General features: G+C 41.2%; 1 protein-coding gene across 4 annotated transcripts in view; it reads right to left on the bottom strand.

Annotated features, from left to right (window-relative positions):
- Nucleotides 1-15769, bottom strand: part of SMPX (small muscle protein X-linked) — a 153086-nt gene that overhangs the window by 75620 nt on the left and 61697 nt on the right. For all 4 annotated transcript variants that reach the window (XM_056558609.1, XM_056558610.1, XM_056558607.1 and 1 more), the window contains exon 2: nt 5040-5097. In XM_056558609.1, coding sequence (XP_056414584.1) covers nt 5040-5078 — 39 coding nt within the window. In that variant the 5' untranslated portion in view covers nt 5079-5097. The remainder of the gene's footprint in view (nt 1-5039; nt 5098-15769) is intronic.

Here is a 15769-nt window from a genome sequence, read left to right as displayed (position 1 = left end):
AATTTTGTTCCCTTCTTCTCCAAACGTACCTTTGCTCATTCCGGCCAAAAAGTTTAATTTTAACCTCATCGGTCCACAGAACTTTCTGGAGGGATTGTGCAGTCAAATGTGGGTTTTGAATAATTTTTCTCACAATCCTGCGAGCTGTTCTGTCTGATATTTTTCTTGGTCTTCCAAATCTTGCTTTAACTTCCACTGTTCCTAATGACTGCCATTTCTTAATTACATTCCGAACAGAGGATATTGACATCTGAAAATGTTTTGCTATCTTCTTATAGCCTTCTCCAGTTTTGTGAGCGTTAACTATTTTCAGTTTCAGATTTCTAGACAACTGCTTAAAAGAACCCATGGTGCTGATTGTAGGGGCAAGGCCAGATGAGTCTGGGCATTTAAAACCTTTGAGATTGACATCACCTGGTCTTCCCAGATGATGATTGAGAACAATCCAGTGCACGGCAGTGTCACATTGTTCTTCACATGGTTTGCCTTGGCCACCGGAGTCACACAGGGGAGAAACTGATAAAAGTCATTAATCAAGAAATTAAATCATGGCTTACTCCACGAAAACTGGAAATGGGAACCATGGTGACTGATATCGGGAATGGTCTCCTCATGCTGCCACCACCTCCACGCTGTGTCATTCAGCCACTATATGGTCTCCTCATGCTGCCACCACCTGCCGCTATTTGGTCTCCTTGTGCTGCAGCCACCTCCACGCTCTCATTGTGCCGCTCTGCAGTGGCGTTGCTAGGGTTGGTGTCACCCGGTGCGGTAGAAAATGATGTCACCCCCATACCTCCCCCCTCCCCCCAGTAAGTTTTTAGCCTGTTGTGACAGACACCACTGTTGTAGCGCATTGTGAGAAATTCCAGTATAATAATCAGATATACCAGTTACCACAGAATGGGAAAGTGTTAAAGAAGTTTTCACCATTTAAACATACAGCTCCCAGAATTACTTAAAGGGGTACTCCACTGGAAAACATTTACTTTTATATCAACTGGTGCCAGAAAGTTAAACAGATTTTTAAATTACTTCTATTTAAAATCTTAATACTTACAGTACTTATAAGCTGGTGTATGCTCCACAGGAAGTTGCGTAGTTCTTTCCAATCTGACCACAGTGCTATTTGCTGACACCTCTGTCCATGTCAGGAACTGTCCAGAGCAGGATAGGTTTGCTATGGGGATTTGCTCCTACTATGGACAGTTCTTGACATGGACAGAGATGTCAGCACAGAGCACTGTGGTCAGACAGAAAAGAAATTAAAAAAGAAAAGAACTTCCTGTGAATCGCTTATACAGCAGCTAATAAGTACTGGAAGGATTAAGATTTTTAAATAGAAGTAATTTACAAATCTGTTTAACTTTGTAGCACCAGTTGATTAAAAAAAATGTTTTCCAGTAGAGTACCCCTTTATGCAGTGGTGAGGTTATGCTGGGAGTTGTAGTTTCACTGACCATAACTGTAGAACTGACAAGCGACTACAGCTCTGATAGGACATAGAGAGGAGAATACACAATGATATCAGTGACGTCTTCTCTATAGTCTTCCCTTATCTAATTCAGATGGTACATACCGCCTGGTCCAGCTAAAACTTCTGTCTGTAGAATGTGACGCCCAGACGTCTCCTCACTATGTCAGCGCATTCTCATCCTCTATATGAAAACAATTATTATTATAAACCTGCCAGACACTGTATCCTCTAAATATAATACTACTATACACTATACTCTTTGATTATAAACCTTCCACACACCATACCCACTGAATATAATACTACCACACACTGTACATTCTGAATATACCAACACATACTGTACACTCTGAATATAAATCTGCCACATACTGTACGCCTGAATATAATACCGCCACACACTGTACCCTCTAAATATAATACTACTATACACTACACTCTTTGATTATAAACCTTCCATACACTGCAACCACTGAATATAATACTACCACACATCTGTACATTCTGAATATAATACCATCACATACTGTACCCTCTGAATATAAATCTGCCACATACTGTACCCCTGAATATAATACTATCACATACTGTACCCTCTGAATATAATACTACCATATACTGTACCCTCTGAATATAAATCTGCCACATACTGTACCCTCTGAATATAATACCAACACATACTGTACACTCTGAATATATTACTACCACCCACTGCGCCCTCTGAATATAATACTTAGAGATGAGCAAACTACAGTAAATTCAACTCGTCACAAACTTCTCGGCTCGGCAGTTGATGGCTTTTCCTGCATAAATTAGTTCAGCTTTCAGGTGCTCCCGTGGGCTGGAAAAGGTGGATATTGTCCTAGGAGACTCTTTCCTATGAATGTATCCACCTTTTCCAGCCCACCGGAGCACCTGAAGGCTGAACTAATTTACGCAGGATAAGTCATCAACTGCTGAGCCGACAAGTTCGTGACGAATCGAATTTACTGTAAGTTCGCTCATCTCTAATAATACTACCACAAACTGCGCCCTCTGAATATAATACTACCACCCACTGTGCCCTCTGAATATAACACTACCACAAACTGCGCCCTCTGAATATAACGTTGCCATACAGTGCACCCTCTGAATATAATACCACAACCGCAGTAACACCCCTCAACATCCGTTAGCTGATGCTATTACCACGGGAGGGGGGTATTGGTGGTGTTGCTAGTGGATGATCGGGGTGCTACTACTGGGGGGGGGGGTGTTGCTGAAGGATGATGAGGGTGCTACTGGCCATCCCCCCTGGCAGTATCACCCCCATCATCCATCGGCAGGATCATCCTCCTGGCAGGAGCACCGCCATCATCCACCATCAGGATCTGCTGATGGAGGTGCTGCTGGGGGGGGGGGGTAGTTGCTGGCGGATGATGAGGGTGCTACTGCCAGGGGGGGGAGCATTAGGTAGGCAGCAGTTCCCCCACATTAGGTAGGTAGCAGTTTCCCCACATTAGGTAGCATCTTTTCCCCACATTAGGTAGCATCTTTTCCCCACATTAGGCAGCATAGATTCCTCCCATTTGGTACCAGTTTCCCCACATTAGGTAGGTACCAGTTACCCCACATTAGGTAGCAATTTCCCCATATTAGGTAGCACAGATTCCCCACATTAGGTACCAGTTTCCCCACATTCGGTAGCACAGATTCCCCACATTAGCTAGCATAGACTCCCCACATTAGGTAGCATAGACTCCGCACATTAGGTATCATAGACTCCGCACATTAGGTAGCATATACTCCGCACATTAGGTAGCATAGACTCCCCACATTAGGTAGCATAGACTCCCCACATTAGGTAGCACAGACTCCCCACATTAGGCCGCAGGTTCCCCACAATGCGTCAAAGTCTCCCCACACACACACACACACACGCACACTCACACAAAAAAAAAACACACATACAACACAGAGAGACACACACACAAACACACACAGTCAGAGAGACACACACTCACAGACAGACACACAGAGTCACACAGTCACACACACACAGAGTCACACACACACACACACACACACAGTCACACAAACACACAGTCGCACACAGAGTCACACAAATACACAGTCACACACACACTCAGAGAGTCACACAAACACACACAGTCACACACACACACAAACATAGATAGAGACAGACACACACACTCACCCATCCAGCGCAGCGATCCTTCTCACCGGGCGCAATGCGAGTGACGTAACTGACGTCCCCCTGCGCGGCCATGTGGTGTGACGTCAGGCCGGCGCAGACGTGGGAGCGGAGGCCGGGCACAGTACTGGTGAAGGTGAGAGGGGGGGGGGGCGTGATGACGGACGGGCGCACTGAAAGGGGGGGGGGGTTGCTAACGGACGAGCGCACCGCACACACGCACAGGGGGGGGTGTGCTGACGGATGGGAGGCCGGTCGGGCACATAGGGGGGTGTCAGTGTAGCTGGGGAGGGGGTGTGGGTACTGCGGAGCGTCTTGGTGTCACCCCATTAGGTTGGTGTCACCCGGTGCGGGCCGCACCCTCCGCACCCGGGTCGCAACGCCACTGCCGCTCTGAACAGTGATTCTAATAGCGTTGCCTCTAATCTGCATGTCATACTGAATAACAGTATGATTTCACTAACCCAGCAAACTCTCTATGCATGTTACAGCAATGCAAAGTGTTCTACACCCCTATTGAGGCTCTCTGTAGGCCAGAAATAGCCATTTTTAATAGCGATTAGCCACGAATAAATTCGGACCGAAAACATTTTTGGGGAAAATTCGGCAAATTGGCTGAATCTAATTTTTCAAAAATCTCATCTCTAGCTATGGGCAATATTGATTGTTCATCTTGTAGACAGTTTAGGGAACACCCAGTGCTTTTTTTGTAATAATGAGATACTTTTTTGGTAATATGTATGTTTTTTTTCTTTTCTTTTTTTTTTTTTTGTAAACTTGTAAACTTTCCATAATTTTATTTTAGTTTTAGACACTTTTTACAATTACCATATTTTAAAAAGTGTAAGTGGAAATGAACATGGTTTAATGGAGTCTTAAATGCACTAAATACTGTACATTAATAACATGTTCTATGTTTTGGCACAAAACACAGGCATCCATGTATATCAGCCATAGGAAAAAAATGTATGCATTGAGCCATATAACCATATGTGGTCAACTTTAATGCAGATTATATGAAGAAGTTAGATAGCTACATGTGATCTGGTAGATGTATTAAATATTAAAGTATTCAAAGTTAAATCTGCAAACTAATAGATTCCTTGTGAACTCATTATCTTGTAAAGAACCATTGCACAAAACAGTAAAAAAAAATAAAAAATAAAAAAAGGGAAAAAATTAAATAAACTTAGTAGTAAAAGTATTATATATATCTATTCATTTTTATCTACAACATTTATTGCAACCCAATGTTTTATTGATTAGTCATAACATAAGATATAGTTATATGTGATAACGTATACAACTATAGGATACATATACAATGCATGCAGAGAATGTCATTCACCGCCAGTTACACGTACATACCTGGATAGATCTGACATTTGATGCCGACTGTTTAGACATTTTATAATCTTAGATCTTCCTGCAAACAAAGTTAAAAGAATCAGATTATAGGTGTCCATTTAATGCTCATTCACTTCATGTTCAGCGATACACCACATCTCACTTTCTCAGTTGCCTGGATACTTCTAATTATATATTGGAGCAAGAACACCTGAGCTCTGACGATGAATAATTAACACTATTATACTATACACATTTACTACACACTCACCTGCTCAATGTAAAAGGCAATGCTTGTAAAATGTTGCACATTTTTGAGCAATACGTGTTTGTGTGAGCCTTATTTGGGGACATTTTGGCACCAGAAATGTGTTCAGTAGAAGCCAATTTCATTTTTGCTGGGACAGTGGACAGTGGCAAATGTATTATTTGAGACTTTTCGGAAAAGTTATTAAATTCATGCCTGGGCATATAAAAAATTTTAAATGGGCACTGTCAGATCCAAAAACTTTTTATATGTTGTTACTGATGAAAATTAAAGACCATTTGTGATATGGTTGTTTACATTTTCTTTGAATATTTTTAAAGAAAACGGCTCATGAAGATCCCCCCACTAGGGGTCCCTATATATAGGTGATAGAGGCATACAAATTAGATGTACATGGTCAGAATTAGGCACTGAGTAGCATATTCATTCTTTTTTTTTTTGTTGGGTCTGACAGGTACGCTCTAACCTTGTTCCATCACTGACAAGGTGTTGTCAACAAAGCATAACAACAAGGTATTATAACCTTGCTAATTTTAAGGCTGGGTTCACATAGCATTAAATGTCGGTGAATATTTTAAAATACAAGCCGATTATCCTAGAAAATGTGCCTGCAAAATAAAACGCAGCTGCATTTTTGCTGAGTAAACTTTAATACACAACAAATATTTTACATTGTGTTAACACAGCCTTAAAATTTGTAATGTTAGCATGTGTAATCTTATAATGTTATTCATGTGTAATATTTATAATGTGTTTTGGTTAATTTAAAGATTAAATAGTAATGATTTAATGTTTTATTTTTTAATTATTTTTGTTACAAATACAATTTTTTTATATGTCAAGTTTTATTATTATTATTAATTGCTATTATATAAATTTGTAAAAGATATAAAAGACTTATTAACTAGCTGAGTATCCGGCGTTGCCCGGTTTTTCCTTCCTGATCCTTGTTGGGAATGAAAATAAAAAAGGAGGAAGCTTTTGACTTCATATGCCATCCTCATATATTGTTGTCATATCCCAACCCCATTTCCCGTCCTCCTATCCCGACCTCCTATCCGGTCCTCCTATCCTGACCTCTTATCCTGACCTCCTATCCCGACCTCCTATCCTGACCTCTTATCCCGACCTCCTATCCCGACCTCCTATCCCATCCTCATATCTCTACCTCCTATCCCAACCCGTAATATGTGTACCAGGTATTGAAATATGTCCAGCTGTACGGAAGTTATGTGGGAACATACATTTCCCATTGATTTGCATGGGACTTTAAACAAAAACCCAGACCCTCACAAAGGGGGGTAGTTAAGGGTTAAATTAACTACCCTATATTTTAAGTGGACGTATAAGTAACATGTGACCAAGTATTATCTAAATATCTCCAGCCGTTTGGAAGTTATGCAATAACATATATTTCCCATAGACTTGTATGGGGCTTTAAACAAAAACCCTGCCCCTGGCAAATGGGGGTGATTAAGGGTTAAATTACCTATCCTATGTTTGTTGTTGACATATAAGTAACATGTGTGCCAAGTTTCATGTTAATATCTTTAGCCGTTTGGACGTGATGCTGGAACATACACACACAAACATATTGGGGGAGATTTATCAAAGGATTTAGACTGGTTTTTCCTGTCTAAATTTGTCGCACAGAAAGTCGCAGTCTAAATATGTGCGACTTTTCTGCGACTTTTGCTGTAGAGGATTTTTAGAACATGATGCATGCAAGTCTATTTTAGACGGAAATACACAATGGAAAATGCATTGGTGCTGAATTTATCAAGTGCGACTTTTGTGCGACGTCGCATCTGCCCAAAATACACTGAAATGTCAGACCATGTTGGAGCAGGTATAAATGCAGTTTAAGCTGTAGACCCTGAAGTCTGAGCACAGAATTTATCAAGGGCTGTGAGACCTTTGATAAATTAGGAGCACAATAGACAGGAGACTACCACATACGCTGGTCTATAAGCATACCCAGAATAGACTAGATTAGTAAATGTCCCCCAATGAGTTTTATATATAGATACTAGCTGAGTAACCGGTGTTACACGGTTTTTACTTCCTAATCCTTGTTGTGGAGGAAAATCAACAGAGGAAGCTTTTGACTTCCTCATATATTGTTGTCATATCCCAACCCCATATTCCGACCTCCTATCTCGTCCTCCTACTTCAGAAAATAGGTAAGAGCAGAAAAAAGACTTGCAGTGGCGCTGCCTTGGAGTTTGAAGAATTGAAGACGGATGCAGTAGGTAATAAGCAGCATGTATTTTATTCATACATGTGGAGCAAAATGCGTTTCAAGGGTATATTCCCTCTTTATCAATTGCATAATGAAGTCAGCACACAGTGAGTTTATATACACAGAGGTGAATGGCGCCAAAAAAAAACATCTGGCGGGGCTTAAATTGAGGGTGGAGATCAGTGTCACTGGAATGTATGGTGGGTACCATACATTCATGGACAGAGATGTCAGTAGAGAGCACTGTGGTCATGATGTCAACAGAGAGCTCTGTGTTCCAAAAAGAAAACCATTTCCTCTGTAGTATTCAGCAGATAATAAGTACTGGAAGGATTAAGATTTTCTTTAATAGAAGTAATTTACAAATCTGTTTAACTTTCTGGCACCAGTTGATTTAAAAAAAAAAGTTTTCAACGGGAGTACCCCTTTAATGTTCATAAATGGTTTATTATCTGTTCCATTGTTTGCAATAGATGACAATAGAGTTTTTATGTCTTATATCAGTTTTCTATCTGTCTCATTGTCTCATTGAGTTCAGAAAAAGAGACTTCTCTTGCATTGAATTTACTAGGCCAACATCTATCCTGTGTCTTCATTATCGTTCACATCCACCGTCCAAATGACTTTAGTATAAAAAATCAGATGACAATGGACTGTCCAGTATGTTGAAATCATCCCTTTAACATGAATGGGATCTTTTATGTCCAATCATAAACATCTTAGCAGAAGTAAGGATTTTGGGATATTCCCATTTAAGACATTTATGGAATATCTACCGGACATGCTATAAATGACTCAAAGGTGCAGGTCCTAAGCTTTTATACCATAATCTTGGTTAAATGTTGTCATATTTTGCTGTTTTTTAAGCTATGACAAGCTCTTTCCCACTAAGCCATACCCAATGATAAAAAAAAAAGTTGCCAAGAGTGTCTAAAACAAAATGAGATGCTACAAAATGCTACACATTTTGGTGTAAAGGCTTTTTACCAAAACTTGTCTTCTTGAAAGCAGATGAAACTATGTAAAAAAGCAAAATAAAACCACTACCAACTAGAAGTGAATGCCAAGCCATCACTAATGAGGATATGCTTAACAGCACTTAACAGAAAATGTATCATATGGCCCATAGAAGAGCACAAGGAGTGCACCAGGAGCGCACAAGTTCAAGCAAGCAGTACAATGATATCATCAATGGCTGATTTGTCAAATAACATATTGACATTATGAGCAGTGAAACCATTTTCAGAGCATGAAAAGCAAATTAACCATAAGACAGTTGCTAGGTTAGGTCTTCAGAGAGTCGAGGCCCCTCTCTTTTTCTGCTAATAGCAGGGAGGGCTCATGCTGGCTGATTGACACTGCAGGTACACCAGTTTTGTGAAAGCTACTAGCAGTTTGAATAATGACTCACTGACACAGTACAGCTTACACACAAGCAGTGGGGCCCATGCATCTGAGTGATTATATATATAACTCAATGGCCCTGGTTTACTGTTGTAAACTCGACATGTTTTGTCAGATTCTGTGCCAGATTTTGGAACATTGCGCAAGAAATTCTGTCAGAATTTAAAACAACACGACTAACTCTCCATTTTACAGAGAAAACCCGAAAAGGGTGTGGTCATCAAGAAAAGTGGGCGTGGTTGCCAAACAGGGGCGTGTCCCCAACATTTTCACAAAAAGGTTGGGATATGAGGATACGATATGAGGATGGGATATGAGGTTCAAATATAAGGAAGAAATAAGAGGGTGGGACATGAGAAGATGATATTAGATTAAAATATGAGTACAGGATATGAGAAAATTATATGAAAAAATTGACAAAAGTGTATAACATTACATGCCTTACAATTTAAAAACTGATCATGGAGATGGGAATGGTCACTGAACCCATTAAATGCAACATCAATAGTGACCGCAGCACCTAGGTGGTTTAACAGAAGGAGGTAGCACCTTCTGTAAGCCCATCAGCACCTTCTCCACACAAATATAGGATGGCTGTAGCTATGGGTTGCGATGAAAGCTGGGGGCCCAACAAAGGCTCCTACATTTGACATGTATGTGATCCTATTCCGTCCTGCACTTTTTGTCATATTTACAGACATAATACACCGCAACACAGAAGTGCTGCAGTGTATAACAGAAGGGATGAAAGCAATATATGGCCAAGTCCCATAGTATAGCTAAAAACAAAAATAAAAGAGTAAAATAACTTGAATAATGCTTCATGAACTTCAAACTACACATATTGTTATTATTGTATATAAAATTAAGCCTATAGTAAACACTGGCAGCGAGGGAAAAGAGATATTCATCCAGTGAAGGAAAACATGTCTCAGACCGGTGCTGAGATTTATGGGTTTAATCTGAAGTTTAGTTTGGGGCTGTGATGCTGGTACATTGTAACAAATTCCATTTATCTAGTATGATAGCTGAACTTATAAAACTCTAAAGTAGATTATGACTTGATATATCTTCTGGTTTTATGGTCCATTAAGCTTAGACATAGCCATATTCAGTAAATTTAATGGACTATCTGCAAACTTTAATATATGCAATGGATAGAGAAGGACCTTGGAATTTCAAGCACAGTGTAAGACTAAATAGCTCAGGGGATAGCACTGTAGACGTACTGAGGTCCTTGTTTAGAAACCAACCTGAAGTTTGTATGTTCCTCCTACCCGGTGAACGCAGAAAACATCATATTACAGATATATTTATCGCCTTTCTATGAAACTAGCCCGAGTGAATGCATATGCCTCAGATATGGAAATTATATTATGAGCCCCAGTGTGTACTAATCTATTCTGGAAAAGAGTCAGAACAATAGAAGTTTAAAGAGGCACTGTCATTTGAACAAACTTTGCATAGCTCAATAGTACATGCAAATATAAGAAACTTTGTAATATATCTTATTAGACAAAATGATTATTTAAACTGTAATGAATCAGTTTCCCTCTCTCCATTCTCTATGGAGGGGGGAGGAGGGAATTCTACCCCCCAACTTTGGGAAAACTGCAAATTAGAGATAAAGCCTGCAGAGCAGAAATCTGCTGAAAAATATCTTATACAAGTTGTATAATGGCAGCTTATCATGAAAAGTCACCTAAAATGGCAGGTGCACGTTAACGTTTGCAAGTGTAAAATAATGCGCTTAGGCTAGGTTTCCACTTGGTTTTTTTTGTACACCTAAAAAAACACCAGAAAAACTGCCACTTTTTTCTGGAGTTTTCCCTGGTGTGTGGAAACAGCCAGTCTTGTCCCCTGTGGCAGTTTTCTCACTGTCTTCTGGGACCACTCTGTGGGTCGGATGCTGAGCGCCCGGTCCACAGAGTGTAAGGAGATGAGGAGTGATGTACAGCATCACTACTCACCTCTCCCGGCCGTATAGTATACAGGGGGGCATAGTGTACCTGTGTATACTATACAGGAGCAGGGAATCCTTTCATCAGACTGACAGGACTCCCTGCTCCTATAGCCCCTTTGTGCGGTATACAGAATATACAGCTATCTATAGATAGCTGTATATAGAGTATACAGTAGCCGACATCCACTTACCTTCCTCGCTCCCTGTCCCCGTTTGGTTTGTGTAGTTCCGCCCCCTAGTGATTACATCATTATGGGGCGGAGCTTCAGACGGGAGTCAGGCTAGTAAGTCTCTTTGAGGCTCTGTTAACATTGTCTGTTTTGTATAATGTGAACAGACCCTTCTGGCAGTGTCTTCCCAGATAGGGAGACTCCATCTGTTGCTAAACTACAACTCCCAGCATGTCTAGACAGACAAAGGTTGTTTGGGCATGCTGGGAGTTGTATTTTTGCAACAATTGGAGGCTCCCTGTTTGGGAAGACATTGCAATATGGGCTATCTACCCAGCGGACAGCGACAAAAATGTACTAACCAATATTTTGTGTTATTTTTTTCTTCTCGTTTCAGATCCGTGTATGCAGAGGATTATTACGGATTTGATGGATTACGACGGATAAACTGGATTTTTTTTATTTTAATAAAATGGTTAACGAGTGCTGTGGTGGAGTGTTTTTTTTTTTTTAATAATTTTTCCAATGTGTTGTTTTTTTTTTTTATTGAATTTTCAGGCTTAGTAGTGGAAGCCTTCTAATAGATGGAATTCATTACTAAGCCAGGGCTTAGTGTTAGCCCCAAAATCAGCTGCCGCTAACCCCCAATTATTACCCCGGTACCCACCGCCACAGGGGTGCCTGGAAGAGCCGGTACCAACAGGCCTGGAGCGTCAAAAATGGCGTGCCTAGGCGATAACAGGCTGGCGTTGTTTAGGCTGGGGAGGGCCAGTAACAAAGGTCCTCGCCCACCCTGGTAACGTCAGGCTGTTTCTGCTTGGTTGGTATTGTGCTGAGAATGAAAATACAGGGAACCCTACGCATTTTTTTTAATTTTTTTATTTATAATAAAAAAAACGCATAGGGTTCCCCATATTTTCATTCTCAGCACAATACCAACCAAACAGCAACAGCCTGACGTTACCAAGGTGGGCGATGACCATTGTTACTGGCCCTCCTCAGCCTAAATAACGCCAGCTCCAGCCTAGGCCCAGGAGCGCCATTTTTGACACTCCGGGCCTGTTGGTAGCGGATCTTCCCGGCACACCTGTGGTGGTGGGTACCGGGGTAATAATTGGGGGTTAGCGCCAGCTGTTTTTGGGGCTAACGCTAAGCCCTGGCTTAGTAATGGATTCCGTCAATAAGACCGGCTTTCACTACTAAGCCTGAAAATTCAATTTAAAAAAAACACAACACATTGGAAAAATTATTTTATTTTAAAAAACACTCCCCCACAGTTCTTGTTAACCATTTTATTTAAAAAATCCAGTTCATCCCTTGTAATCCATCAAATCCGTCATAATCCTCTGCATACACGGATCTGAAACGAGAAGAAAAAAAACACAAAAAATGGGTTAGGACATTTTTTGCGCTCTCCGCAGGGGAGAGCATAATGCAATGTCTTCCCAAACAGGGTGCCTCCAATTGGTGCACAACTACAACTCCTAGTATGCCCAGACAGCCTTTGGCTGTCTGGGCATGCTGGGAGTGGTAGTTTAGCAACAGCTGGAGTCTCCCTATCTGGTAAGACACTGGCAGAAGGGTCTGCTCACATTATCCAAAATGGACAATGTTAACAGAGCCTTATACCCTTACCAACCTGGATTCCGTGATAATGACATCATCACTTGGGGGCGGAGCTACACGGACCCACAGGGACTGGAGGGAGGAAAGGGATTTCTTCATCTTCTGTATATACTGTATACCACCCAAAGGGTTAACCTACACTGTCCAGCAGTGTAAGTTAACTCTTTCCTTGCCGGGCTTGTGCATAGCGCACAGCTCAGCAAGGGGTTAAGTGAACCAGCAATGTGTATACTGTATACACATTGCAGGCTCACTGTAAGTTCTTGCTGGGGCAGTAGATATAAGATGTATATATACTGCTCAGCATCAGCTGTTCTCACGGCTCTGTAGCCGTGAACACAGCTGATCACGACATTCATATCAGGAGGATCGCAGCGGGTGTCAGGAGGAGTGACATCCACTGTGATTTGTCCTTTACTGCAGGTACTACTGCTCCCAACATGGAGCACACTCTGCTCCATGCTGGGAGCTGCAGTATCTACATTAATTGACAGATCGCAGCGGATGTCACGCCTCCTGTCACCCGCTGCGATTGTCCTGTATAATGTATAGATGCTGCCGGCTGCTCTTCCATGGTCCCCTGCACTAACGTATATATACACATATTCATATATCCCACAGAGTTGTGATTGGCTGGAACAATCTGACCAATCACAGCTCTCTGCAGGAAATATGAATATGTGTATATATACGTCAGTGCAGGGGACCATAGAAGAGCGGCCTCCGCTATACATTATGCAAGAAGATCGCAAAGGGGCGATCTGTCAATTAGTACAGGTAACTACTACTCCCATCATGGAACAGTGTTTTCCATGCTGTGAGTAATAGTACTACCTAAAAAAATTTAAAAATGAAATTAAAAAACACACACACACTACATTTTTATTATTGTCGGCTAAATTTTTAGGTCCCCACCCGCCCACACAAATTGATCCCTGTTTAAAAATGAATTAAAATTTTGTCCTAAAAAAAAGATACATTTCATTAAACACAATTTTTTCCATCACTACTATATAATTTTTATACATTTTTTTTAATGATACCCTTGGAAATTTTAATAAAAAAGGTATTTCTATCACTTTTTGGGATCCAAAAAAGAATAAAAACTGCCTGAAAAAACGGCATGGCGTTTTTCTTGGTGTTTTTTCACTCCCATAGACTTCTATGGGAGACAAACGCCAAGATTTTCCCAAAAAACGCCAAAGTCTCGACAAGAGGTCGTTTTTTAAAAACTGCCAAGGAGCCCAAAAACGCCAAAAGGATAAAAAAAAAAAACGCCAAACCGAAAAACGCCAAGTGGATTTGGCATTTAGCAGTTTACTATTGACTTGCAGCTAACATCTGGCCGCAGCATTTTTTTCACAATAAAAACGGATTGCGGCAGAATGGGCGTTTTTATTGGCGTTTTTGTAAAAAAAAAAAAAAAGTGGAAACCTAGCCTAAGGGAGAATGAATACTCTTCCATATAGGCAGTTCTGCGTTAGTAAATATATACTAAGCAAGAGAGCGAGAGGGGGCACTCATGGGGTCAATACAATATACCGCTCCTAATTGGACTGGAATATCAAAGTCTCATATACCTCCATTTATGGCTGTCCAGGTATCCTTGTACTGCGACCACCACCGGCCGGATGAAGTGGGTTAATCCCGCGAAACTACCGGTGTAGCCTCCGAGCGCTCCTAGAACACGCTGAGTTTACCCATGTCCCCGGACTCCATGGATTAACGACCGAAGCCTAGCGGTGAGTGCATATTACTCTTTTCTATATACGATCTGCGATAGTAAAGGCTTCAGCAGAGAACCAGCAAAAAATAAAAAATTGAAACGAAACAGCACCACCTCTGACAGTGGATCTCACTTGTATCACTAGTGCACGCAGTGTTAGGCCCTTAACTTATGGCCCCAGTGACATCCAAGTAAAAGAAGACCAAAAAAGAATGCTACATAGCACAGATACGTATTCCCTATCCCTATAATATCCTATGGATAGGGGATAAGTTGTTAAAGGGTACCTGTCAGATCCCCCAAAATAAAACAAAAACTGTTATATGTTACTAATTACCTAATCCAGGCATGCTTGGAGTTGTAGTTTTTCAACAGCTGGAGACTTTGTTGCAGCAGTGTTGCTGCAGGCTGTGTTCCTCCTGCAGCCTTGTCAATCAGCCATCTCGTGTCCATGACCCTTGCACACACTCATGCTACTGTGGGACTCATCAGTGTCCCAGGAGGTATGAGGGCCCCTAGTGGTGGGATTTTCAAAGGCAGTTTTCCTTAATAAAATGTTATTTTTTTTATTTTTTTTAAAAGAAGTATATTAGAAAAACTATTGTTTTGCCAAGATGTACAACATATAAAAAGTTTATATATCTGACAGTGCCCATTTAAAGGACATCTGTAGTACAATATAACTTATACCCTATCCAAAGGGGGCGTTCTGTCCCCGAAGGATGTGGGGGCCGACACACCACCTCCATGTATCCCATAGAGATACCTGGAGGGGGCGCGTCTGCCACGGCTTTCTGCTGTGGACGATACTGCACTTCCTGCAGACTGCCGCAGCCCCGTCCAGGAGATTGGGGGGGGGGGGAAGCACTCGGATCCCCAGCGATCTATAGCTTATAAGTAATATTGCACTGCAGATCTCCTTTAAGTACTGGAATTTCCTGTTGAAAAAAGACATACGTCCATCAAGTTCAACCTTGGACAAAGAGGAACGGATGTGATTTTATATTTCTGCATAAGCATTAAAGGGGTACTCCGGTGAAAACCTTTTTTCTTTTAAATCAACTGGTGCCAGAAAGTTAAACATATTTGTAAATGACTTCTATTAAAAAATCTTAATCCTTCCAGTACTTATTAGCTGCTAAATGCTACAGAGGAAATTCCTTTCTTTTTGGAACACTGATGACATCACGAGCACAGTGCTCTCTGCTGACATCTCTGTCCATTTTAGCAACCGTGCAAAGCAGATGTATGCTAAGGTCAGCATGGTGGCTCAGTGGTTAGCACTGCTGCCTTGCAGTGCTGGGGCCTTGGGTTCAAATACCACTAAGGTACAACAAAAAATAAAGAGTTAT

The sequence above is a fragment of the Hyla sarda genome, chromosome 2 (assembly GCF_029499605.1).
Source record: "Hyla sarda isolate aHylSar1 chromosome 2, aHylSar1.hap1, whole genome shotgun sequence".
Lineage (NCBI taxonomy): Eukaryota > Metazoa > Chordata > Amphibia > Anura > Hylidae > Hyla > Hyla sarda.
Note: the sequence above shows the minus strand (reverse complement) of the source record. Positions and strands in the feature narration are given on the sequence as shown.